Source organism: Trichomycterus rosablanca, chromosome 1 (genome assembly GCF_030014385.1).
Source record: "Trichomycterus rosablanca isolate fTriRos1 chromosome 1, fTriRos1.hap1, whole genome shotgun sequence".
Taxonomy (NCBI): Eukaryota; Metazoa; Chordata; class Actinopteri; order Siluriformes; family Trichomycteridae; genus Trichomycterus; species Trichomycterus rosablanca.
In genome coordinates, this window is record NC_085988.1 from 63,364,162 (window position 1) to 63,390,068 (window position 25,907).

Genomic DNA, 25,907 nt, shown 5'->3' on the forward strand with positions numbered 1-25,907 from the left:
CATGCAGAGCATTGTCCATAGAGATGACAACACCTGAGGGGAGGCCGGGATGGACGTTATACAAAGTTCCTCTGTGAAAGTGATATAGAAATCAATTTTAAAGTAAATCTAGACTGTGTGTCAATTACTTTTGCCTGATTAAATGGATCTGTGTCCCACAACATGCACTATGTACTATATAGTGTCACAATACTAATCAAGCACCAAAATGTGTCTGCCAGATACCAGAAATGTAAATATGCATTTTCAAAAATACACAATTACTAGTATTTAGTTATCCCACACCCACCACGTTGCATTGTGCATGGTTATCTTAGGATTGGGTGCAACTGTTCTGCAATTTATACATACTCATTGAAGCACTTAATCATCAGTACTTCTTTAGTGCTTGTAGTTGCTCTGTCTGGATTTTATTTTGTAACTGCTGCAACTAAGAAAAGATAATTGTTATGTTATACCACCACACAACATAAAGATTGAGCTGTTCTTGCTTCTTAATATCTGCACATAAAATACTGTATAATAGAACAGTTGACAAAGGTAGCTCCAACAGGGCAGAAAATGCACAAACCTACTTGTTGGGAAGCTCTTCTGAAAATTTACTCTAACGTTTGTCTACGTGGATTCATTGAAGTGTCCTTAATCTCATACACTGTTTAGGAATGGCTAAAATTTGACTAAAAGCGTGTCATTCCAAGCTTCCTATGCAGCCAACTGGACCATACTGAATGACTGCATGACAGCAAGTAAAGTTCATCCTAGCAAACGAGTGTTTCTGGTGACAGAGAATGTCCATCATAAGGAGAAGGTGTACTTAATGGTATGGAGAGAGGGTAGTCACCTGAATCAAAGTCCGGCATTGAGAGAAAGATAGTACGTGGGCTACCAGACTTTACTTAGCAAGGTGAGCTGGCAAAACTCTTGGGTGGCTGTGCAGCATTAAGAGCAGGGAACAAAGCTGTTTTTTTTTTTTAAAGTAAATCTCATAAACCATTTAGGAATTGCTAAAGTTTCCTAAAAGTACAGTGTTATCATGTGTATTATTAGTTCATTACATATTTAATTTACTATACTTAAAAGTATAAAAAATGTACCACTAAGGGCACTACCCTAGTGTTAAGAAAAAATACCATTTAGTACTTCCATTTAAGAGTGGGTTGTCTGTATATGTATATATGGCATTCTATTCTATTATTCTATTTATCTGAAAAGATGTTTCTGAATAACCTCCACTACAAGCCAAAAGCTAGTTAACTCTCTACTTCTTAAAATCAAAGCAAGAATGCAAAATGAAAATCTTCACATTTGAATAAAAACGTTGTTTTAAAAGCGAGCATCCTGCCAAGATGTGCTGTATTAAATTCGTACAACAAAGCCTTTATTAATTTTTAATGAGCATTTTAACTGGACATGGCAGACAAAAGTAGAAAGACTCAGAAAAGGTGGTTGTCTGCTTAATTTGAACAAGCTGAACTAATTACAGAGAAAAAGTGCTGGAAAATACTTGAACATGCAACATTACAGTCATGTGATGTTTTTCTTGTTAGTACAGGCATAAATAAACCTAGAAATACAGCACCAATGCATGCAAACACGCTCCCTAGACTCTTGTATACACAGACTCATACATATTCTCAGTTACAGGCCCAGAGAGGTTCATGTAGGTACACTATAATGTTTCAACATGACAACATAACCCTGCAACACCAGATTGAGCTTAACTCTTAATTAGAGGCAGTTATATTTAAGAGTTTAGAGAGAGTTTCCACTGGGAATGTTATTATATTTTAATAGTACAGTTGTTAACCAGAAATCTCTAAAGTCTTTAGAAATGCAGGCCTGGGTAGTCTCAGGCTTGATATAGTTGAATTCTAACCATATCCTGTGGATTCTAATAATGGTATAATGGCTTATTTAAGTTTATTTAAAATAAAAGAGTGGTAAAAAAAAGATGTGTAGCACAACACAGTTCCTTCTTCAATTTTAAATGGCAATAGGCAAAGAGGTTGCATTGCAGGGCATCAGCCATCCCGCACCTTCAGACATAGCCAACCATGTCTTTGAACCTGGATCTTTACAGTGATGGGTTGGAGTAATATACCACTGTGCCACCTATATATTAAGCATCAGTCAAAATTAAAATTACACTCTAAATTAAAAGAGTCACACTGTATAATTTTGTGCTTGTTTTACATTACGTTTACATTTTCGGCATTTAGCAGACGCTTTTATCCAAAGCGACTTACAGTATCTGGGCAGTATATTGTCTAAGCAATTGAGGGTTAAGGGCCTTGCTCAAGGGCCCACAGTGGCAACCTGGCAGTGATGGGGCTTGAACCAGTGACCTTTTGATTACTAGACCTGTACTTTAACCGCTAGGCTACAGCTGCCCAGGCTTCAACTGTTTATGCTTTGTTCTGCATGTGTATCTCTCATAAAGTATGCTATATTGTAAAATTAAAAAAATCAATCCTATTCTATAGTTGCATTCTGTATTGCATGTATGATTACTTATCTCTAAGTACTAATTTTTTACATTTTATTGTCGTAGATTAAGTAGTGTAAATGTCTATTAGAGCACATTCCCTTTTGAACTATGAATTTTGTGTCTGGGTTTGTTGAATGCCTTATGTGTGGGCATTAAAAAGCTAGTTGCCCGACAACAAACTAAAGCATAAAACCATAGGTTTTACATTTTGGTGCCCCATGTGAGGAGTTATAAATTAAGGCATAGTGCTTTTATTTTTGGTGTCTATGTGTAAGGAGCATTTTGTGAACATTTCTGTGCTATTTATTCAATACAGACAACATTACCATAATATGTGTATCGCTTCTGCACCCATTTAAGAATACTATGAGAAGGAGGCTGTAGTACTAAAGGGCAAAAAGTATAAACACTGCTGACTCCTTATTATAATGATGTGAAAGAAGTGTTATATAACTGACCCTCTGTTTCTGCTTGTTCCTGGTCATCCTGGCGTTGGCTCTTCATGCTAATTTCTGCCCGTAGGGTGGTCAGCTCTAATTCATATTCCTGTGTGGTGTTGTGCAGTCTCGCCAACTCGGCCCGCAGTTTGCACAGCTCCTCCTGTAGGAGAGCAATGTCATTCTCCCGCTCAGCCGCAGCCTCCTCGGCTGCCTGCTGCAGCTCCTGCACCTCCTCCTGTGCCAATCGCAGCTCCTCCTGAGCCTCCCATAACTCACTGGCCTTTTCCTCCTCAAGACTGTCCAGTTCCTCCTGCACCGAGCGAAGCTGGGCTACAGGTAGAAAGTTGGGAAAACTTTAGAACAACTGTAGCAGAGTAAAAAGGACAGTCAACAGAATGTACAGGGAATGTAAAGTAGCCCATAACTTTTCACCCAGTCAGAACAATAAAATATGCTAAACTTTTAAAGACACTGAGCAGAGAAAAGAATAAAAAACACATGGAATTCCTCTGGTTTTCTCTCAGCTCTGATAAATATGCAATAATAATAAAAATAAAACATAATAAAAATTATGTAATAGCTTTTTTTGGTTGCCCCAAGCTGTAAGTAAGGAAAATGTATGAATGTGTGTGATAAATTAGCACGCTGTCCAGGGTGTACTCCTGCATTGTGTCTATAAATAAGTAAATAAAAGTAAATAAAAACATAATGAAACTGTAACAATGATGATAATTAAGAAATGTATCACATAACATTATGTTAGGACATTATGATTGCAGATAGCAACAATAATACTGTAGAAGGCAAGAAATATTCCTCCTGCCTACGTCACTGGCAGTGGGAGAGCAGTATCCCATAATGCAGTGCACCCACGGCCAAACATTAATAAAGGTTCTAACTGGTTTAATGGGTAAAATAGTGTTAGAAGCACACTTGTCTGTGTTTATAGTTGCGTTCAAAATGTCGTGGCACATAGCACATTCTGTGTTTGTGTTAATTAGTGAGTTAACATTTTTCTTAAGTGTGTTGCGTCTAGTGACTATCCTGTTCTATTCACTTGTTCAAGCAAGTGGGAGGGATCTGCCATATATCAGATCTGGTCTCTTTTTCCACGCCCTTGTAATTCACACAAGAGTGATTCGTAAATAAAAGAGCTAAATGTTTCCTTACATCTTGCCAATGCCACAATACGAATGAGAATATGAATAAGATTTTAATTGTTGAAATAGACTGTGAATTTTTTAGTTTGTTTGTGTTTATATATCACAGTCAGTATTAGTGCCAAAAACATAAATCTTTATGGTATTTAAAAACATATATTCTTTCATTATGGGCTTGATATAGTAGAAAACCTAAGGAATCAAAAGTGAGACATCAAGCATCCAACAGTAATTGACTAGAATGGATAGAATGTGTACAATATAATTACAGCCATTTATTTTAATAATGGAAGACCGCATATAAAGTCGCTGACAAATTTATTTATTTATTATTTATTTATTAGGATTTTAATATTTTGTTTTACACACTGGTTACCGGCATGACAGTCACGGTAGACACTGGTTACACAAGATTCATCGGTTCACAAGTTTAATATCAAACACAGTCATGGGCAATCTTGTATCTCCAATTCACCTCATTTGCATGTCTTTGGACAATGGGAGGAAACCAATGCAGACACGCAGAGAACATGCAAACTACACACAGAAAGGACCCAGACCACCTGACCTAAGGATCAAACCCAGGACCTTCTTGCAGTGAGGCGACAGTGCTACCCACAGAGCCATCGTGCCATCCTGCTGACAAACATAACTATTTAACACTATTAATTACCAGTTTTTTTGGAGGCAAGGAGTTTTCACCTGCAGAAAATTCTGACATATTCAAACACACTTGGCTGTTACCATGCTATGATAAAAGTTAGCAGATATTTTTTTTTTCCTATTTTGATGTTTGATGGAAATGCTAATTGAAAAACCTTGTCTGTATGAAGTCTGCTGTTGTATGACTGGTATTGGGTGATCAAATAAAAAATATCAAAAAAAAATTGAATAAATAAATCAAAGAAATAAGCATGTGTACAGGTTATTCTGTATGGTTAGTGGCTGTATAGTGTATATGAGTACATAAACCAAAGGATAGTGATTATATACAAATTAGTTTTACTGTGGTAAAGTGGGAAACATGTGCACTTTAAAGTGCACCTGGAACTAAGCATTGTGCATTATGCATTAACATAAGTAAATCAATGATAATCTGTTATATTGGCGATATCTAGTGTAAACACAAAGTAAACAACAAAAGAATAAATGTGCAGCCAATGATTTTTATAACCAGCAAACAGACATTCCCTTAACAAGCTATACTTTTACATTTTTTATAATTCCTCTCTGCTGTTCTGTTCAATATTTAATAAAAAAAAACTATATGTTGTGATGCATTTTATGACACAGCTAGTTGTGTGATTTCCACAGTCCCCTATGGGTCTGCAGGCCCTAAAATCAATCATCATGTCCAGTCTCTGTAAGGAGTCTGGTTCACCTGATTTCTGTTTGCCATGGAATTGATCTTGCTTTTCCATAAAGTACATTTTATGAGCATACCTTATACTTTAGCTACACTGAAAATGACACTACATCCAAACCAATAAAACAAGACACACAAAGTGCATACTACACACCCAGCAGGAGACTTCCTTAAGCAGTACAATAAATCTCATTCATATGGTTGCATTGCTGTGAGATGATGTTCAGTTATTATAACTGTGCATGACCAAGGTTGTGGTACCAGGTTAATGTATTGCTGTTTTTAAAGCTGGTCATGTATTGCAGCTATGAAGACAGCCAACTAAATCTGATTCCACAGAATATACAGTGCAAGACCGCTTTAATAGAAAGAGTCTCTCTGCTGTTATTGATGTCTACTAATAAACTTTATTCTGCAAGTACAGTGACAAATCTGTGATTCCATATTTGTGCTACATGACACATACAACCCCAAATCAGAAAAAGTTGGGACAGTATAGAAAATGCAAATAAAATAAAAATGCAGTGTTCCTTACATTTACTTTACTTTATTTGATTGCAGACAGGATGAACCCAAGATATTTCATGTTTTGTCTGCTCAACTTCATTTCATTTGTTAATATACCTCCATTCCTGCATTTCAGACCTGCAACACATTCCAAACAAAGTTGGGACGGTGCAATTTAGGTCTAGTAATAAGGTGAAAAAACTAAATAATGATGTGATTCCCAACAGGTGATGTCAACAGGTGATTGTAATCATGGATTGGTTCAAAAGCAGCATCCAGAAAAGGCTGAGTCTTTGATGAGCAAAGATGATCAGAGGATCTCCAGTTTGTCAACAAATGTGTGAGAAAATGATTGAAATGTTTAAAAACAATGTACCTCAATTATAGATTGGAAGGAATTTGCATATTTCTCCCTCTACAGTGGATAATATCATTAAACCATTCCTCAGATAGCACTGCATCAAGAACCGGCACTCAACAATAGTGGATATAACCATGTGGGCAAGGGATTACTTTGGCAAACCTTTGTCAAGCACTACAATATGGAGTAACGTGCACAAATACCACTTAAAACATAACTGTGCAAAAAAGAAGCCTTATGTTAACCATGTCCACAAGCAGTGTCGAGTTCTCTGGGCTCAGAGGCATCTAGGATGGACCATCACACAGTGGAAACGTGAATTGGGGTCAGCATTCCAGGTTGTTTTTGGAAAAAAAATGAATGCCGTGTGCTCCAGACCAAAGATGAAAAGGACCATCCAGACAACAATTCAGCAACAATTCCAAAAGCCAGGGTCTGTCATGGTATGGGGCTGTGTCAGTGCCCTTGGCAAAGGTCATTTACACTTCAGTGATGGCAGCATTAATGCAGACAAGTACATTGAGATCTTAGAGCAACATGTGCTGCCTTCAAGACGTCATCTTTTTCAGGGATGTCCATGTATTTTTTAACAATGCAAACGATGCGAAAACACATGCTGCACACATTACAAAGGCATGGCTGTGGAAGAACAGAGTATGGGTAACAGACTGGCCTGCCTGCAGTCCTGACCTGTCCCCAATAGAGAATTTGTGGAGAATCTTAAAATGAAAAATGCAACAACAGCGACCCCGTACTGTTGCACATCTTAAGACGTGTTTGCACTTGGTATCCTCGATGCCAAAACATCTTTTAAGTGTGGTGAAAAGGAATGGCAACATTACAAAGTGGTAAATGCTTTACTGTCCCAGCTTTTTTTGGAATGTGTTGCAGGCCTGAAATGCAGGAATGGATGTTTATTAATAAATGAAATAAACTTGACCAGACAAAACATGAAATATCTCAGGTTCATCCTGTTTGCAATCAAATAAAAGTCAAAGTAAATGTAAGAAACACTGTGTTTTTTTATTATTTGCATTTTCCATGCTGTCCCAACTTTTTCTGATTTGGGGTTGTAGTATCATGCCCATGGCAATATGGATTCTCCACTGTACCAAACAATATGCAGCAGACACATTGATTTAAAAAACATACATTTCTAAACATCCAAATTCAAAGGTTTATTTAACTTAATTCAGCTACTAAAGGGTAAATTTTATGTGCTTCATACTTCAGAGAAATTTTGCATTTCTGCACAATGGCCTTTAATACTGAAGCTTTTGAAATGGCAAAAATGTAAAGCTTTTAAAATAAGTAAATGTAAAAGGTAAGCTTTGAAATAAGCAAAAAAAATTACAATGTATTATTTAATTATTTAAGCAGTCACATAGTAGAGTATAACATCCTGACCTGCTCATCATTTTCCTTGAATTTTCTTATACACTCTATAGCTTTCTTTCTATGGACCAAGTTGCTTTTTGGCTCCTCAGTTGACTTAGCATCTTCAGCTTTCTGAGTCTCGGTAGCCGGTACACACTGGGTGTGTTCGAAAAGCTAGTGAGCTCTCTACATAGACAGCATTGTACGTCATCCTACGCCCGCTCCCGAGAAGGAGGCTGTTCGAAATATTAGATGCCTTAATAAGCTGTCTAGTTAGGCATCTTAAAATTTCAATGTTATTTTGACTCAAGAACGAGTGAGCATCGGAAGCGTCCTTAGTGATCAAGGCAATCCCAGCATTCAGTGCGGCAGCTCTTCTCTCACAGAAAAAAAATAAAAACATGGCTGACGGGGCGGAGAAACGAACGAAGTTATTTTCAAACGTAAATAAATTATTATTGATTTTTTATTTGTATAAACTTGCACAAGTGTGATTTATTTGCAAGTTCGGGCTTGTCAGCGAATGTAACCGTTTTCGGTACATGGAGGGAGATGTTAGGTGACATGCTAGCGTGCTGTGCCACCCCATCCCATTGGTTTGAATGGCAAGATGCTAACTGTTAGCGTAGTAAGCGAAACCCGATGGAATCGCTGTTTAAGTAGTGCGTTCGAATAACATGCCTTATAAGTCAATGACTTATTAGAATCCTCTCTACTGAGGCAGCTGTCTATGTAGGCAGTAAGACAGCAAGGCAGCTCCCTAGGTTTTCGAACACACCCATTGTCTGAGTTCCCAGGGTTTAATGAGTTCCCAGGGTTATAACCTGCCGGTTCACTGAGTAGCTGATTAAGTTGCACCCAATCACTCATTGTTTTTCTTCCGCCTGTCCCTCAGTTTTCCAATTTTTTGGAGATTGTATTACATAGAGTCCAGTGGTACTGCTCTCCAGAACAAACTATTGTTCGTGTTGTTTTTTGTTTTTTTTAATCCCTTGCGGCTGTAACAGCTTCAACTGTTCTGGGAAGGCTTTCCACAAGATCCTGGAATCTGTCAATTTAGTCCAAAAACATTTGTGAGGTCAGGCAACATTGTTGCTGTCTCACAACTGACTTTTAAATTCGTCCCAAAGTTGTTCACTGGAGTTCCCCTGTACCAGTCTTGTCAAACCATGTCTTTATGGACCTCTCTTTGTGCATAGGAGCACAGTCATGATAAAAAGGGACATTTTCCAAACTGTAGCCTCAATGTTAAAAGCAAATAATTGATTTAATGCACCATACATCAATGCATTTTATTATTTAAGTATTTGATGAGAAAGAAAGTGGTCCCAGCTGTTAGATGACTGCTACTACTTTATTTTTTAGCTATGACAGACCTAATAGTGTCCTACAGAATGAAATTGTTAAGACAGCAAGTCTGTTTCAGTTTATGCAACTTAATGTAGTTGAAGACAATTGTGAAAATATTTAAATACTGTATGTTTAACTGCTTGTGATTACCCAATCTGTACCTGCATAATGGCTCATGTTTACAACATTGTGCATAAACATCTAGTATTAAGGTCCTGGTGTTACTCAATTTGTATCGCACATGTGCCACTGTACAAAAGTAAAAAGAACAAAGAAGATCAAGAAATACTGACTGTTGTTGGCTTACCACCATATTACCATCACAGGATGCTCTTTGGAATATTATAAGATCATGCTGGGATAACAAGGATTTCTAGATTTTGCAAACTTGTGGCATCCATACCACCTTAAATCATTTCGCTACAAAAAGCATAAATTTATCCTTCTAAATATTTTCAAATAAGCATTTGGACAAATTAGAACAATTGTCAGACAATAATGTGTTACATTTATGATCCCAAGAACACCATAGCCACATGTATGTAACATAAATGTAACATACCATATGTACACAAGTGTGCACACCCTTTGATATGACACAAATTGGAGTCCACCTGTGGTAAATTCAATTGATTGGACATGATTGGGGATTGCCAACACCTGCCTATATAAGGTGCCACAGTTGACAGGGCATATCAGAGCAAACTCCAAGCCACAGGATCAAAGGAATTGAGCAGGAACCCGAGGGTCACTCTGACAGAGCTCCAGCATATCCTTGAGATGAGAGAACCTATCAGAAGATCCAGGCAGCACTTCACAAATTAAGCCTTTACGGTAGAGTGGCCAGACGGAAGCCAATCCTTAGTAAAAGGCACATGACGGCCCGCTTGGAGTTTGCCAAAAGGCACCTAGGGGACTCTCAAACCATGAGAAACAAGATTCTCTGGTCTGATGAAACCAAAATTTGAACTTTTTGGCCTGAATACGAAGCTTCTTTTCTGGAGGAAACCAGGCACCGCTCATCACCTGGCTAATGCCATTCTTACAGTGAAGCATGGCAGTGGCAGCATCATGATGTGGGGTTGTTTTTCAGCAGTGGGACCGGGGCGACTAGTCCTAATAGAGGAAAAAATTTATGCAGCTAAGTACACCAAGAGCCTTGAAGAAAACCTGTTCCAGAGAGCTCTGGAACTTAGACTTGGGCGAAGGTTTACCTTCCAACATGACAACGACCCGAAGCACACAGCCAAGAGAACAAAGGAGTAGCTTCGGAGAAAATCTGTGAATGTCCTTCAGTGGCCCAGCCAGAGCCCAGACCTGAATCCAATCCAACATCTGTGGATGGCTGTGTACCGACGCTCTCCATCCAACCTGATGGAGCTTGCAAGGATATGCCAAGAGGAATGGGCAAAAATGTCCAGAAATAAGTGTGCCATCTTCTTTCCCAAGATGCCTTGAAGCTGTAATTGCTCAACCAAGTATTAGCTAAGGGTGTGTAAAGGATTTTTGTCAGTAAAACAAAATTGCATATTTTCTAAACCCTGTTTTCACTTCGTAATTATTGGCAATTGTGTGTAGATGTTTGAGGCAAAAAATGAACTCCATCTATTATAGACTGAGTCTGTTGACTGTATGTTTAAATTGGGTTCTGCATGTGTGAGAGGGATGGAGTGGTTAACATGAATGTACCTTGAAGTCGTTGGATTTCTTTTGTGAATCTTTCAGCCTGATGAGCACTGGCTAAGCGTTCATCCTCCAAAATACCTACAGAGATGTAAAAAGAGAAGTAAGAATTAATAGGAAAACATGCACCATTAGTGCATCCCAAAATAGTTTTAAATGCCTCCTTGAATTCTGGCTTGTACTTCCTTTAGCTATTTTTCAGCACATTTGTGCAAAAGTGTGTCACTGTAGCACATGACAGCCTGTAATGTAATCAATTATTTTCCTTTCCCACATCAACTGAAATTTGCCATGGTGGATCCACAGCAAAAAAAAAAAAAAAACGGGACCTAATTAAGTGTTTTTAAGTACATGTGCGTATGTGAGTATGTGTGTATTTCATCAGGGACATAGGGACAGCTGGTCACACAGAGCACTAACAGCTGAGCATGTTGATTGGGAACTCCCAACAGTGACGTCACTAAAACAACATGCCTGCCATGCAGAACTATCCACCCACACAGCAAAAACAAACACACACACAGACACACACCCTGCAGCTCAGTGTAGCTGTCCACATGTCGCTGGGACACCATCCTGGCGTCCTCCAATTCCAAGAGCAGATGAACCACCTGTGCTCGTAGCTCCTCCAGTTCCTCCTCCTCCTCCTCTAATGTTCTCATCTCCTCCATCTGTTCATCTTCTGATTTTTCCTCCTTTACCTCTTTTTCCTCTTCCAGACCCTTCTCTCCATTCCCCACCTCCACCTCCTTTTCTTCCTTCTCTTCATTCTCCTCCAGAGATCCTCGCTCTTTGTCGGTCAGTTTATCAGCTAAAATCGGGTGCTCCACCTTTAGCTCGCATAGATCATCTGAAACATACAAATACCAAATTCATTTTCTTTACTGACACATTCTTTATTATCATTGATGGATTTTGAGTTTGATCTATAAATACAGTATTTCAATATATAACTGGTCTGCGCTCTGGTTCTTTATATCCATCAGAGAAAAACTAGCCAATCCTGGCTCTCTGTGAAGTAATGTTTACTGAACAATTAACCTATTCATCACCCTCTCATGTTGGTGGGTCTTATGCAGTAAGGTAGAATTAGTAGAAAGGAATTGATTAAATTAAATCATGTGACCTTCATGTACACAGTCTCCCTTGTTTGTCAAGTTTAGCCATAAGCAGGCTGAGGTTACTCAGTGTCCATATGAAATTAAAAGCACAAACATAAGCTTGATTTATTCATCAGTCTTCTGATTAATAGTTTTCGACTAATAGACTAATAGAACATTTGTTAACACTGATTGCAATACACACTATGCATTATTGGCTTCTCATTTAACTTGAATCTGAACTTAATTTCAATTTGTATCATTTACGTTTGTTTAAAACACAAGTGCTGAAGCTCTTATGCTGTAAATATTATTACAATTCAGGCAATCAAATACAGATTATCAATACACAACAAAGAAAGGCAGGCAAAAAAGATAAAGAGAATAACATTATAAGCCTATAGTCAACATTCAGTCTAATGACACTTTATAGTTATTCATATACGTACAGTCTCAGCCAAGGGCAATTGGTATATTTATTTATTAGGACTTTACGTCATGTTTTACACACGTTGGTTACATTCATGACAGAAACGGTAGTTACTCGTTACACAAGATTCATTAGTTCAAGTCTTTAATGTCAAATACAGTCTTGGACAATTTTGTATCTCCAATTAACTTCACTTGCATGTTTTTGGACTGTGGGAGGAAACCAGAGCCCCCGGAGGAAACCCACGCAGACACGGGAAGAGCATGCAAACTCCACACAGAAAGGACACAGACTGCCCCACCTGGAGATCGAACCCAGGACCTTCTTGGCAATTGGTATATAAAGGTACATAAACAGTAATTAAACACCAGACCATTAGCTTGTTGGACATCCTATTTAAAAACCATACATAATAATTTGGATTTGCCCCCCTTGTAGCTGTAACATCCACCATTGTTCTATAATGTGTTCCACAAAAAGGTAAAGTTTGTCTGAAAGAATGTGAGCCAGTTTGGTTAAAAGTGTTTGTGAGGTCAGGTACTGATGTTAAATGAAAAGGCCTGGCTCTGAATTAACATTCTGAACAGTTACCACAAAGTTAAAAAAAAAAAAAACCATATATATTTACATCTGTTAGAAATTGGTGTGGCTAATACGACAAACCTCAATAATTAGGAGGCACACACTTTTGGTCATCTAACATATCTCTTAAGCTTTGCTGGGGTATCCACACACTTTTGGTCATCTAAAATATATTTTAAGCCTTGCTACCATTCTCCTCATGAATCACTGCTCTCTTCCCCCTCCCCACACCTGTTCCTCCTAAATATGTCCTACTAAAACACATCAGTCAAAATGTCTGCAGATTATTATACCAACCAGGATGGAAACACAACTGACTGCGACTGCAGTAATAAAGCTGTTTTTGATCTTCAAACTATAGATCACTTGTTTCAGATGAAGATCACCGTATAAGGGTCTTAATAACCAGCCTAAAACCCCCTATCCACACACAAACACACACACACACACACACACACACACACACACACACACACACACACACACAGATCACCATGACTCATCTCCCACCATCAGAGATTCTCTTTAATTAATTAACCACTGTTTCTCTTTCACCTGTTGTCTATCAGGGGTGATGCTCTATCAGCTATGAGAAACCATTTTCAAACAACAAGGGAGCCATCTACTGTTCAGAAAATGGTAAAACAGACAGTGAATGAATATGTGAATAAATTTATGAATGTACTTTGTAGAGAAAACATTTTAATGAATGAATGAGAAAAATACAAATCAATCCAAGTACAACAGCAAACAACCTTTTGATGTTGGATGAAACAGGTACAAAAGTATGCGAGCCAAAGAACACCATCCCAAACGTTAAGCACATGTGTGGCAGCATCATGTTTTGGGGGTGCTTTGCTACAGGAGGAACTGGTGCACTTAAAATAGATGGCATTATATAAAAGGAAAACTGTGTTGAGATATTGAAGCAAAATCTCAAGACATCAGACAGAAAGTTAAAGCACAAATGGGTCTTTTAAATAGACAATGACTCCAAGTATACTTCCAAAGTTGTGGCAAATCGGCTTAAGGACAACAAAGTGAAGGTAATGGAGTGGGCATCACAAAGCCCTGACCTCAATCCCATTAAAAATTTATGGTGAAAATATGTGTGAAAGCAAATAGGCCCATAAACCTGACTCAGTTACACCTTATCCATCAAGAGGAATGGGTCAAAATCCCAGCAATTTGTTGTAAAAAGCTTGTGGAAACATTTCACCCAAGTTAGACAATTTAAAATCAATGCTACCAAATACTAAAGACAAGTATGTAAACTTCTGAGCCACTGGAAATGTGATGAATGAAATGAAAGCTAAAATAAATGTATTATTCTGACATTTCACATTATTTAAATACACTATTGATCCTTACTGACCTATAAGAAGCAATGTGTAATAGGTTTAAATGTCAGGAATTGTAAAAAGCTGAGTTTAAATAAATGTAGCTGAAGGTGTTTTTAAACGTATGACTTCAACTGTACATAGGTTTTGTCCACTGTACCTTGATTATTAATACAGTGGTACTTTGAAACCTTAATTGGTTCGGGGAGTGGCGTTGAGTTTAAAAGGCGTTGAGTTTCAAGGTATTTATGGGAAACCTGTTAATGCGTTTTTTGGTCACCTGGAAGTGCATATATTTTAGGCAAATGTAAAATAATGGGGGTTGTTTTTTGACACTTATACACTGAAAATAACACAAGTATAATATAAAAACACTGAAATATAATTGAAGAACAGTTAAAAATCAATAAAACCTGCACTTTACCTTTACTTACTGTTCATTGTTAATTTGAATGTCGAATTTATGGAAAATGTCGAGTTCAAGGGTTCAGATTTATCCACGAAGGGTGTTGAGTTTAGGGGACGTCAAGTTACAAGGTACCACTGTACTCCTGTTCACTAAAAGGTAATTAAGCTGAAAGTCGTTATGTTTATAAGTCAGAGCTAAACACAATGTAAATAACCTGAAGAACATATTTCCTTTGATTTCACTTATTGGGGGACTATGTGAATTTTCTGTCTATCTTTCAACATACTGTCATTTCTTATCAGAAACCAGACTTGAGAGCTAATTAGATGATAAAAGACTCATGCCTTCTCCCACTCTTACTTTTTATCTATGCTTTATTAAGGAAAGCTTTACTATTTTCCTACAAAAACATGTTCAACCTTCAATCAACTCTACCTTCCAGCTATTGTTCAGTATTGCTGAAAACACATTTACAGAAAGGGTTATACAAAAATGTACAGTGAATTTAAAAAATATTCAGAGCTCTTAACTTTTTTGCACACTTTATATATGATGTGGATATGATTTTAAATGGATATTGCCATTTTACCCATTACCCTAATCTACACATAGCCATCAATTATAACAAAGAGAAAATGTGTTTTATTGTGAAATTTTTTTTTCTATTATGTTTTATGCATGTTCTCCCATTTTCTCCCAATTTAGTGTAGTCAATTTGTCTTCCACTGCTGGGGGATCCCTTATTGCAATTGCTGCTCACGCCTCCTCCGACCCACGCGCAGCTTTTAACAGAACCCTTTTTGGAAGATAGAACCCTCTCTATCTACTAATCAGGGTCCTTACACAGTGTTTGAAGACCCCACCCACATAGTCCAGTCATCCCACCCTGCAGGCACTGCCAAATATGACCACTAGATTGCGCCTAGTCGACCGGTGGCAACGCAGAGTTTCGAACCAAGGAGTTCAGAATCTCGTCACTGGTACGCTAGCGGAATATCTCGCTGCGCCACCTGGGCGCCCCTTGAAAATTTGTTTGAAATCAGTTAAAATTTTTAATATTTTATTCACTTAAGTAGTCAGACTCCTTGCTGTGGCACTCCAAACAGTCTGTGGATCTTTGCAATAAACTGTGGCAAGCTATAGATTAAGGCAATAATTTTAAATAATAAGCTTGGCACAACCTTGAATCTTCCTTAAATTGGCCATCCAGCCAATTTAGGCATGCAGCAAAAAGGGCCTTAGTAGGGGAGATAATTCAGTCTCCTGCACTTTTGTCCTGGTAATAATTGAGGTACTGATGAATACAGTCAAATACAAGAACATCCTTGTAGAAAATCTCTGCAGTGGCTACAGGGCAAGTCCCTGAGTCCATTTTGAAGAGACTTGAAGATGGTAGTCGCTCACAAATTCAATCTGACAGGCTTAAGATGTCTTGAAGAATGGGATAAACTGCCCAAATCCAGGTCTGCAAAGCTTCTGTCTTTCCACTTTGCCATAAAGAACTGATTTATGAAGTTGCTGCAAAGATGGTTGTTCATCCAGCATATTATCCCATCTCTGCACATCACTTTGAAGCTGTTTTAGAGTGACCATAGGGCTCTTTGTTACCTTTAACCTGATCACCTGGTTAGGACTTTTTACCTGGCCACTGGCTTTACTGTGATGACAAGAGGTAGAGGCTCACGCTTACCTCCAGTTATTCCATAAGGGCCATGAATTGGAATCTGCAGTTGAAAACTATGTTTTTGGGGAGGCTGCACCACCAGAGCACATGCTGGAAGAGAACCTCTGCAGTCTGATAAGACTTAGGGAGTCCTGCAAGGGAAGGTTCAATACGAAGTTCACTGATAGGTGTGTCCATGGCTTCTGGGAAATGGGTAGTGGTCCCAGCGGGAAGCTATCTGGGGGTTTTGGACTGGGCACACTTAGAGCAAGTAGACATTACTGCATGTCCACGTTCATGTGTGGCCAACAACTGTCCATGGCAGCCATCTCATTAATCAAGAGGGGGTAGACTCTGGTGCAGGGAAAGGTGGCACCAGGAAGGAGTTCAGTGGCGGAATCCCATGGCTGTTGGGAACGAAGTTGACCTGCTTTAACCTTGCTGGAAACATACTATATCACTTCACATCCGCATTCACATATGGCCAAGGATCCATGGCCCCAAGAGACCGCTCTTAGGACATAGACTTTCTCAGGAAATCTCCTGAAATCTCCCTGTCCACGTCCCAGAGAGTTGGACCTACTGCACAGTTTGGTGGAGGGATGGGTTGTGACATGATGACAATAATTTGCAAACGCAAGATAGCACGGTAATGTGCGCATCGTCTCTGGATGAGGTCAGTCAGTACTGCTTCCACCCTCTGATCCTCCATGCGTACGCTATCTGGGGACAGAACGTAATCTAGGATGGACACTGTGGTCACATGAAATGGCACTTCTCCAACTTAGTAAACAAATGGTTATTTGACAGTTGCTCCAGAACGGTACTCAGATGATGTCGTTGTTTCACCAGGTTCGTAGGTTAGGATATGGTCAATGTAGATTATGACAAATCATTGAAGAACATCATGGAATATCTTGTTTAAGAATGACTGAAACACGGCTGGGGTAATGGCTAACCCATAGGGCATAACAAGATACTCATAGTATCCAGTAGTTTACACTCGTCCCCTTCCATAATACATATGAGATTGTACTCGCTCCGCAGATCTAATTCAGTAAAAAAAACAGGCCCCAGGCAACTGTTCCAGTGCGAGCTGCATCAAGGGCAGGGGGGTAATGGAACTGTTTAGTGATCTGGCTGAGAGCCCGGTAATCTATGCAGGGATGGAGGTCCTTACTCTTCTCTCTGCAAAGAAGAACCCCACTGAAACTGGAAACTTTGATGGTCAGATAAACCCCTGCACCAAGGCCTCTTGATATTTTGTCCATGGAAGTCTCATTAATCAAAAGGGGGTAGACTCTGGCACGGAGAAAGATGGCACCACGGAGGAGTTTAGTGGCGCAATCCCATGACTTTTGGGAAGGAAGTTGACTGCCTTAGCCTTGCTAAAAACATCTTTAAATCATTGATATTGTTCAGAGAGTGTGGCCACTTCTGTGAGGTCTGCCCTCTTGATTCTAGAGGAGCTGCACTGGAACTAGAGACAGTGGATCCTGCAGTGTGTTGACCACCCTTCGATCTTGCCTGTCGACCAGGTTATGGAGGGGTTATGCTTCACCAGCATACACTACACTTTAAAAAACACTACACTAACTGTAGAAGAAGTGATGTTATGCCATTTTTGCTAGAGAGAGCTCTACACAGGTTGCATCCTATATATTGCATGGATGTAGGACACCATTTGGGATTCAGCCTATTTTACACCAAAGCAGCATCAAAACATGTACACTGGCTGTTAGATCAATTACTGTTTTGTTTTAAAAGGGACAGTGTCCAGTCATGGCAGCAGATGTACATGTCAAGTAGAGCCCACTGACAGGGATCAATGGTACTTTATGTGTAGTGGATTAAGTCCCCAAAAGTTCAGCCACAGAAGTAACTACAGAACTGAATGAGCACCTACAAGAACTAATCTTAACAAAAACTAAACATCATGAGCTTCACAAATTAAAAAATCATGGAAAGATTGCCATTCAATAACATTTTGTCAAAGATGAATGCTTAATAATAAATAAGTTGCTTTAAAAAGCATACAGCCTGGGCCCCTGAGTAACAATTAAATATAATATTGTCTGATCTTTTTCCTATTCCCATTGTCTGGATGGATTTATGTTTAGATGAAGCCAAAGGATGCTCTTAACCCCCAATGTCTGCTGCCAACTGTTTAGTTAAGTGGGGAATCCATTATAACAGGCTCTCCACACACAAAAAAAGATAATGTGGCAAAAAAAAGACATTTGGACTAGGAATTGACAGCTGACCTCCACAGAGTTGGACGCTGGAGAAATCAGGTCTGATGTGATGAATCCCCTTTCTAATCCTCCTAGATTGCTTTGAAAGATTACTAAAATCTGTTTTGATAAGATTTTTGCCTTTGACAAAAGAAAATTGCCTTTGACAAAAGAGATTGAAATGCTGAAGAGACAGATCGCGAGAGACTCCTCTAGCATTTCAATCTCTTTTGTCCTGTACATGTATGCACATAATTGACATCTGCATTACAGATCATTTATTTATATCAAAGACTGTAACAAGGTGGATGGTGAATGAAAATTCAGCAGAGCACCTCGTTTAGAAACATGCATTTCTGTGAGACCTAGTTTGGCTGGCTGAGGGAGCATGGAGTCACAGTGTGAGCTCTCATTCTCTTTATGACTATATATTGTGACTTCTCCCTATCTTAATTGTCATTGCATTTGACTGACACACCTGCTTTCTTTAAAGTCATGATGCCAGATCACAGGATTCATGCCGGTTTTCGGTGGTGTATAAAGGTCAGCATTCTTTTGTTTCTGAATACTTTCCCAAGTGTCCTGGTGTAGGGCCTTGCAAGAGAAACACATTGAATGAGCAGAATGTCCCAGTTGTACCACGACATCCCTGTTTACTTGCGAGCACACTTGTAAAACCATAGAGATTGGTAAGGAGCTTGGTTTTCTGTCGCATGTAACAACATCCAGCTCTTCCCTAAGAACCTTCAACTCCATTAAACATCTTTATTGATATAAATTAGAATATTTCCAGACAGTCCTGACCCTGTAGACAGAGGAGGAACTACATAGTAATACCCATGGTTTTGGAATAGAATTACCAAAAAGCACATATTCAGGTGTCCACATTCTTTTGCCATATATACACAAACACTCTTCTGATTATTAGCTTCCACTGTTCATAAGCATTTAGATACTGTAAGTATGTGAACAATAGGGTGGAGTTATTTGAAACCTTGACAGCAATAACAAATCAAGTTACATGAGGAAACTTTTAGAGGTCCAGTGAGGGACTTGAAGGGTGGGTGGAGAAAAAGAGAAACAGTGTTCAAACAAGTCATCTGCATTGCAGTGGTAAGAGAAGATCTATTCACTGAGCTGAGAAATCAAATGCACAAAAAGAACAGGAGTGAATCCAGTACTGACATCTGTGGAACTCTTAAAGTTATCCTGCAAGGTCATAGATTAATCTAATTATAAAAAAAAAAAATAATAAAATAAAAAAAAGGATAAACCCTGGTCAGATTACAATGCTGAAGTCAACACAGATGATTTACAGCAATAAAGGCAGGATCGAAACTGTAGGTTTGTCACCAGGTACCTAAAACACACATTACTAATCCAGATGTTTTAAGCTTATTTTGATCTGGATATTTCTCAATTCCAGTTACAGCTTTAGTAGAACTACCTGAGTTGGCACACGTTTTTTGTGTGTTCTCTGGTTTCCACACAGCTACAGATTCTGGTAATATAGAAATTAGACTTGCAACCAGTTTATATGAAGGAAATTTGACTTGATCATTGTGCATGTATGTACAACACTAAGCAGTGAGAAAAGAAAGAAGAGCAAAGAATTGTCTGAGTTTGTAAGAACCAAAATTGCAAGAAGACATCAACATCTTAAGGCTGTAAGTAAATCTCCAGAGACATTGATATTCCTGCATTTGCAGTGCACAAGATGTTTACAGCCTGTGGCACTGTAGCTGACCTCCCTGAGTGTAGATGAAAGAGAAAAATAGATGGAAGGTTGCAATAAATAAAAACTGCCATTTGAACAAAGAACCTCAATTAACTTCCAAACAAATTTAAGTTGACCTGTAGACTCGGGGCACGATAGTGTCAGCTCTCACTATCCCTCTTCATCTGAATGAAACTGGACACTATAAGATTGGACCAAGGAGAACCCCTTCACTGACAAAGAGACAAAAAAAGCCAGACTGAAGTATGCCAGACTGGAAGTTGCCAGAACTTATATGAGGAAACAAAACAGTTTTTCCCAAAACAAGACTAATGCCACAAAATCATAACTGGGCAAAGCAATCAAAACAATTAGGATTACAGAGAGAACCAGGAGTAACCAGGAGAACAGTTAAAACAATATGTTATATTTGCCAGAAGATCACATTTGCTCCTGATTTCCCAGATAGAGGAAATTAGTGAAAAGTCTTCAAATTCAGATTTTTAGGGAACATAGGTTAAAAATGGAACACACCAGATTGGTGGAAAAAAGCCTAGCAGAGCAAAGTGCTCAGAAATGAATAGAATATTCTACATCAGGGTTCATCAAACTTTCTTTTAAGCAACCCACATTTTTACATTTCATGATTTTTACCGTGACCCAGGCATCAATGCATCAAAACAGAACACAAAACGAAATATACTTAATTAATAAAAATGGTGGCAATCTGGTCCCATTGTGGTTTACAAGTAGAGTAACGTAAAGCCTCCTCAAGGGGTGTTCATGTACAAGTTCCTTTTGTGTTTATGTGCCTGTTAAAATGAATGATTATTATTTTTCTCTGTGACTCATTTAAATAAAACCCTGTTCTGTACACGTTTCTCAGGTAAATTATTTTAATAATAAATTACGTTTAAAACATTTAAATTATAGACTTAGTGGAGCAGTTTTTAAATCACATCCTTTCCTAAAATTATTTCAATTATTATAAAAATCATGGTCTCCTCAAGCAATTAATGTAAGCAAAACTCCAAACTGAACAAATTATTTGTATCCAATTTCAGATGGGAAACATGCATTTACACCTAGCTTTGAGAGGCTGAATACATTTTGTGCTAAATTGCCCACCTGCAATTGCCCATAATTTTCCATTTTTACACTATCCTTTATAATTTGCATGTAAGTAAATGAGCAGCACATTTTGAATGTTGCCGAGAACATACACTATATGGCAAAAAGTATATTGCTACATCATACTCCAACTTTAACTTTTAAGTATTCAAGTTTCCATATTGGAATGATTGTGACTATGCTATCTCTAATAAATCACTTGTCACTCATCCATTTTAGTCTTATCCTTCTTGTCAGCATAAACATTCAATATACTTGTCAAAGGGGTTCAAGCCTAAACACAGAGAACAAGGGGTGATTTTGTCATTCATCACAATTACTTATCTCCAAATATACCAGATCTCCCTCTGGCTTAGATATGAGCAGTGACATGAGTTTCTTGTTTTTAACCATGGCCTCACTCCTAACAGCCATCTGTGGGGAGGTAGACCAAAAATCTGTCATTTTTAATCTGTCAAATCCTAACCTAAAGCCACACTGCCAGGCTACTCTTTTTCACTTTGGCTTAAAACACTCAATGATAGCTACTGTGGTATGGTGTTTAAGATTGTGTATCAGGCATCTGATAAGAAAGAAGCCACTTTCTTATATGATCAAATAACTACATTTATTTTACATCAAAAACAACAAATCAGTTCAAATTTGTGCCTGTAGTTATGAATGCTGGTATCATTGCTGCCCATGGCAACAAACACTTTGCAGGAGGTTAAATAAAACACTGCATTACCCGCAGCCAGTGCCTTTTTTAACCACAGCCAAATGCTGTAATTGGCCTCTTTTCTCCACAATTAGCTAGAACACTGGGGCCAAGATCAATGTGTGCATTTGTGTGAGGGAAAATGCAAAACTACCCACAAACAGTGACAAGAGGTCAGTGCCAAACCCAAGTCCACAAGGTACAGCTGTGTCACAGTGCCTATCATGTTTACAATGATTCAAAAAGTTTCCACACTTTTTTAAACTTTATTTATTAAGAATTTCAAGAATTTCACTCTTCTACACAAGTCACCTTCCTAGCCACTGATGCACCACTGCTTTGACATCATCATCACATGAAAAATGTTCTTCCCCTTAAAGCTTCATTGAGCGCTCCAAAAAGGTGGAAATCAGATGGAGCTAAATCCGGACTATAAGCTCTCTCTCAGTCTTCTAGCTCCAAACCGGAGACAGAATAAAGCCCAAGCCTTGGTTTGACTGTTAATGACTCTTGCTTCTGCAGGCCTTATGACCTATTGTGTCCACTGGTCAGCAACAAAAATAATTATATCTTTATGTGGCTCTGTATCTCATGGCTCTGTTTCTTGTTGACTTCTATATACGACTTTTCTAGATCACCTCAAGCTTTTTGGATTGAGACCCAGCTTTAAGAGCTCAACATTTCCATGACCTCACCACAACCGTACTTGCTGCCCCACCTCATTTCCAACCAAAATATAAAAGTGAGAAAACTTTTTGAAGATCCCTCATAATATACACTTACTGACTAATTTTTTAAGAACACCAGTTTACCTGAGTGTGTATGTATGTATCCAATCAGTCATGTTGTAGCAGCGCTACACATAAAATCACACAGACACATCGAGCATCAAAATAAGAACTGATCTTCTGCTATTTTCACACACAGCAGTTCTTACACTTTACAAAAAATGGGGCAAGTAACAAAAACATCCAGCGAGCGGCAGTTTTGAGTCTGGTAATGCATTGGTCAATTAACAAAGTCAAGGTATAGCCAAGCAGTCCTGAAGGTTATGTTTACTTAACTATTTTGTACAACAATAATGGACAGAAAAGCATATTAGAATGCATAGCCACATAAAGTGACCACATGAAGGTCAATAACTGTAGCCTAATATTGTTGCTCATTCAGCTTAAGGTTAATATGTTTTGTGTTCTAAATGCTTTTCTGCTCACCACAATTAACCAGAGTGGCTATTTTAGCTACTGTTCCCTTTCTGTCCCCTTGAACCAGTATGGTTATTTTCCTCTGACCTCTCTCAACAATCATTTTGTGTCTCTTTGTGTAGATCAGTAGTTTATCTGTTACCAACAACTGTACTGCTCTGCTGCCACATGACTGGTCGTTATAATAATTCCATGAATAAGCAAGTGTACAAGTGAGTGTATGGCAGTTCCAGACTGTCAAAGCTTAGCCAGCAGGAACCAATAATAGTGCGGCCACACACAGCTGATTAAATGCAGGGTGACAGCTAAGAACACTTAGACTGGTGGTGAAAATAGATGGATGGTGTTGGAGGCCCACTGTGGGATCCTATAACGGCCAGTTACTCATGATGCATGCCTAAAATAACTAACAGCGGCTGTAATGCTTATTACATTGGTCTCTGCTGCTCCCAAGAGACCACAGTGGCACAAGTGAATATTAACTTCATCAGAAGTAATGTTGCTGCATTCATTAACATACTAAAAAATAACATATTAACAACTGCAGACGTTTTAGTAGAAAAATAGCTCTTAAGAGCGCTGATTTGATTGGAGTAGGAGCTGTTGGGGGGGGGGGGGGGGGTGCCAAATGAACCTAAAGCTGTGAAGCAATGCAATTTCGCAGTCAGCGATGGGTTCAGCACCCTCTTGAAGGGCCCAACAGTGCTTTGAGGAGCTGGGATTTAAGATATAAATCTTCTGAGTAAAACCCCAGCACCCCAACCGCAAGTTGGATGATGCAAGATATTTTACAAAAAATCCTGAAAAACAATGTCCGGTCACCGATCCATGATCAAAAGCTCAAGCTTAACTGAATAATTGCATCAAGACTGATCTGAAACACAAAAGGAATTTGACCTATGAATGGCACAAGAAACATAATTACAGTTTTTAAGTTGACCTAGTCAAAGCGCTGATTAAAACCCTATTGAAATGCTGTAGCAGATCAGGTCGGGGGGAAGGGGGATACTTCTTAGGGGTACTATAGTAAATCTGTTGATTGCTGAAGTAAGTTGCAGCATACGTTACCATGCAGATACAGCACATTTAAAATAAAAAAGTAAATATTTTAGGGTAAAAATGCTTTTGATCAATAAAACCTCTCCTGCTCGTGAGATGGGCTCCAGATATTAGTTGGAAATGGAACAGTCTCAGCAGATTAACATGGTCAACATGATCACCTCAACCCCTGCTGGGTTAAAAACAACAACAATGGTGCTCAGGTGGCGCAACAGTAAAATATGCTAGTAAAATATGGTAGCTGACATCTCGTGAGTTCGAATTATGTGATAGTCACGGCTCTCCTCGGTCAGGAGTGGTAGTCAGCATCAGTAGAAAGGAAGCGAAATGTGATCAGGTAATTGGGCACGACTAAATTGAGAATAAAGTTGGGAAAAATGCAACCAAATGGCAACTTCACTGTGGTCAGAACGCTGCTGTATGTAGCAGTGACTTACAGAAGTGCTTTCTATAAACCTCACCACACATTTAGTCTCATTTAGTTTGGATGAAGCCTGGCTTAATTTGAGCCAGACCTAAAGCAGACCTGATCCAGCTCTGACTTACTAACAATCGTATTACTGCATGAACTGAAACAGCTTTTTGTATTAAAACTAAGTGCAATTTTGGAAATGAGAACACAATATAATGTAGTAAACTGGCAAGTGTAAAGAAAAAGTTTCCTATTTTTTAAAAGAAGGCAAAAATGTTTTATTTGTTTTATTAACAGAAAACAAGTTATACACCGATCAAGCAAAATTTTATGACCACCTTCCTAATATTGTGTTTGTCCCCTTTTTACTGACAAAAGAGCCCTGACCCATCAAGGCATGGACTCCACTAGACCCCTGAAGGTGTGCTGTGGTATCTGGCACCAAGATGTTAGCAGCAGATTCTTTAACTCCTGTAAGTTGTGAGGTGGGGTCTCTATGTATCGGACTTGTTTGTCCAGCACATCCCACAGATGCTTGATTGAATTTAGATCTGGGGAATTTAGAGGCCAAGTCAACACCTCAGACTCGTTGTTGTGCTCCTCAAACCATTCCTGAACCATTGTTGCTTTGACGCAGGGCGCATTATTCTGCTGAAAGAGGCCACAGCCATCAGGGAATATCGTTTCAACAACAATGCTTAGGTAGGTGGTACGTGTCAAAGTAACATCCACATGGATGGCAGGACCCAAGGTTTCCCAGCAGAACATTGCCCAAAGCATCACACTGCCTTCGTCGGCTTGCCTTCTTCCCATAGTGCATCCTGGTGCCATGTGTTCCCGAGTGACACACATGCACCCGGCCATCCACGTGATGTAAAAGAAAACATGATTCATCAGACCAGGCCACCTTGTTCTATTGCTCCGTGTTCCAGTTCTGATGCACACGTGCCCATTGTTGGCACTTTCGGCGGTGGACAGGGGTCAGCATGGGCACCCTGACTGGTCTGAAACTATGCATCCCCATACGCAACAAACTGTGATGCACTGTGTATTCTGACACCTTTCTATCAGAACCAGCATTAACCTCTTCACTGTTATTCACTTTACCTCTTAGTGGTCATACTGTTATGCCTGGTCGGTGTATAAAGTTTAAGTTAAAATAATAGTTTTAATTCCAGTTAAAACCACACAAATGT

General features: G+C 38.9%; 1 protein-coding gene across 2 annotated transcripts in view; it reads right to left on the reverse strand.

Moving 5' to 3' along the window:
- The window catches only part of ccdc136b (coiled-coil domain containing 136b), a 56,551-nt gene that overhangs the window by 18,116 nt on the left and 12,528 nt on the right, over positions 1 to 25,907 (reverse strand). For both annotated transcript variants that reach the window (XM_063005219.1, XM_063005211.1), the window contains exons 3-5: positions 11,265 to 11,582; positions 10,739 to 10,813; positions 2,947 to 3,258 (exon numbers count right to left, since the gene is read on the reverse strand). In XM_063005219.1, coding sequence (XP_062861289.1) covers positions 2,947 to 3,258; positions 10,739 to 10,813; positions 11,265 to 11,582 — 705 coding nt within the window. The remainder of the gene's footprint in view (positions 1 to 2,946; positions 3,259 to 10,738; positions 10,814 to 11,264; positions 11,583 to 25,907) is intronic.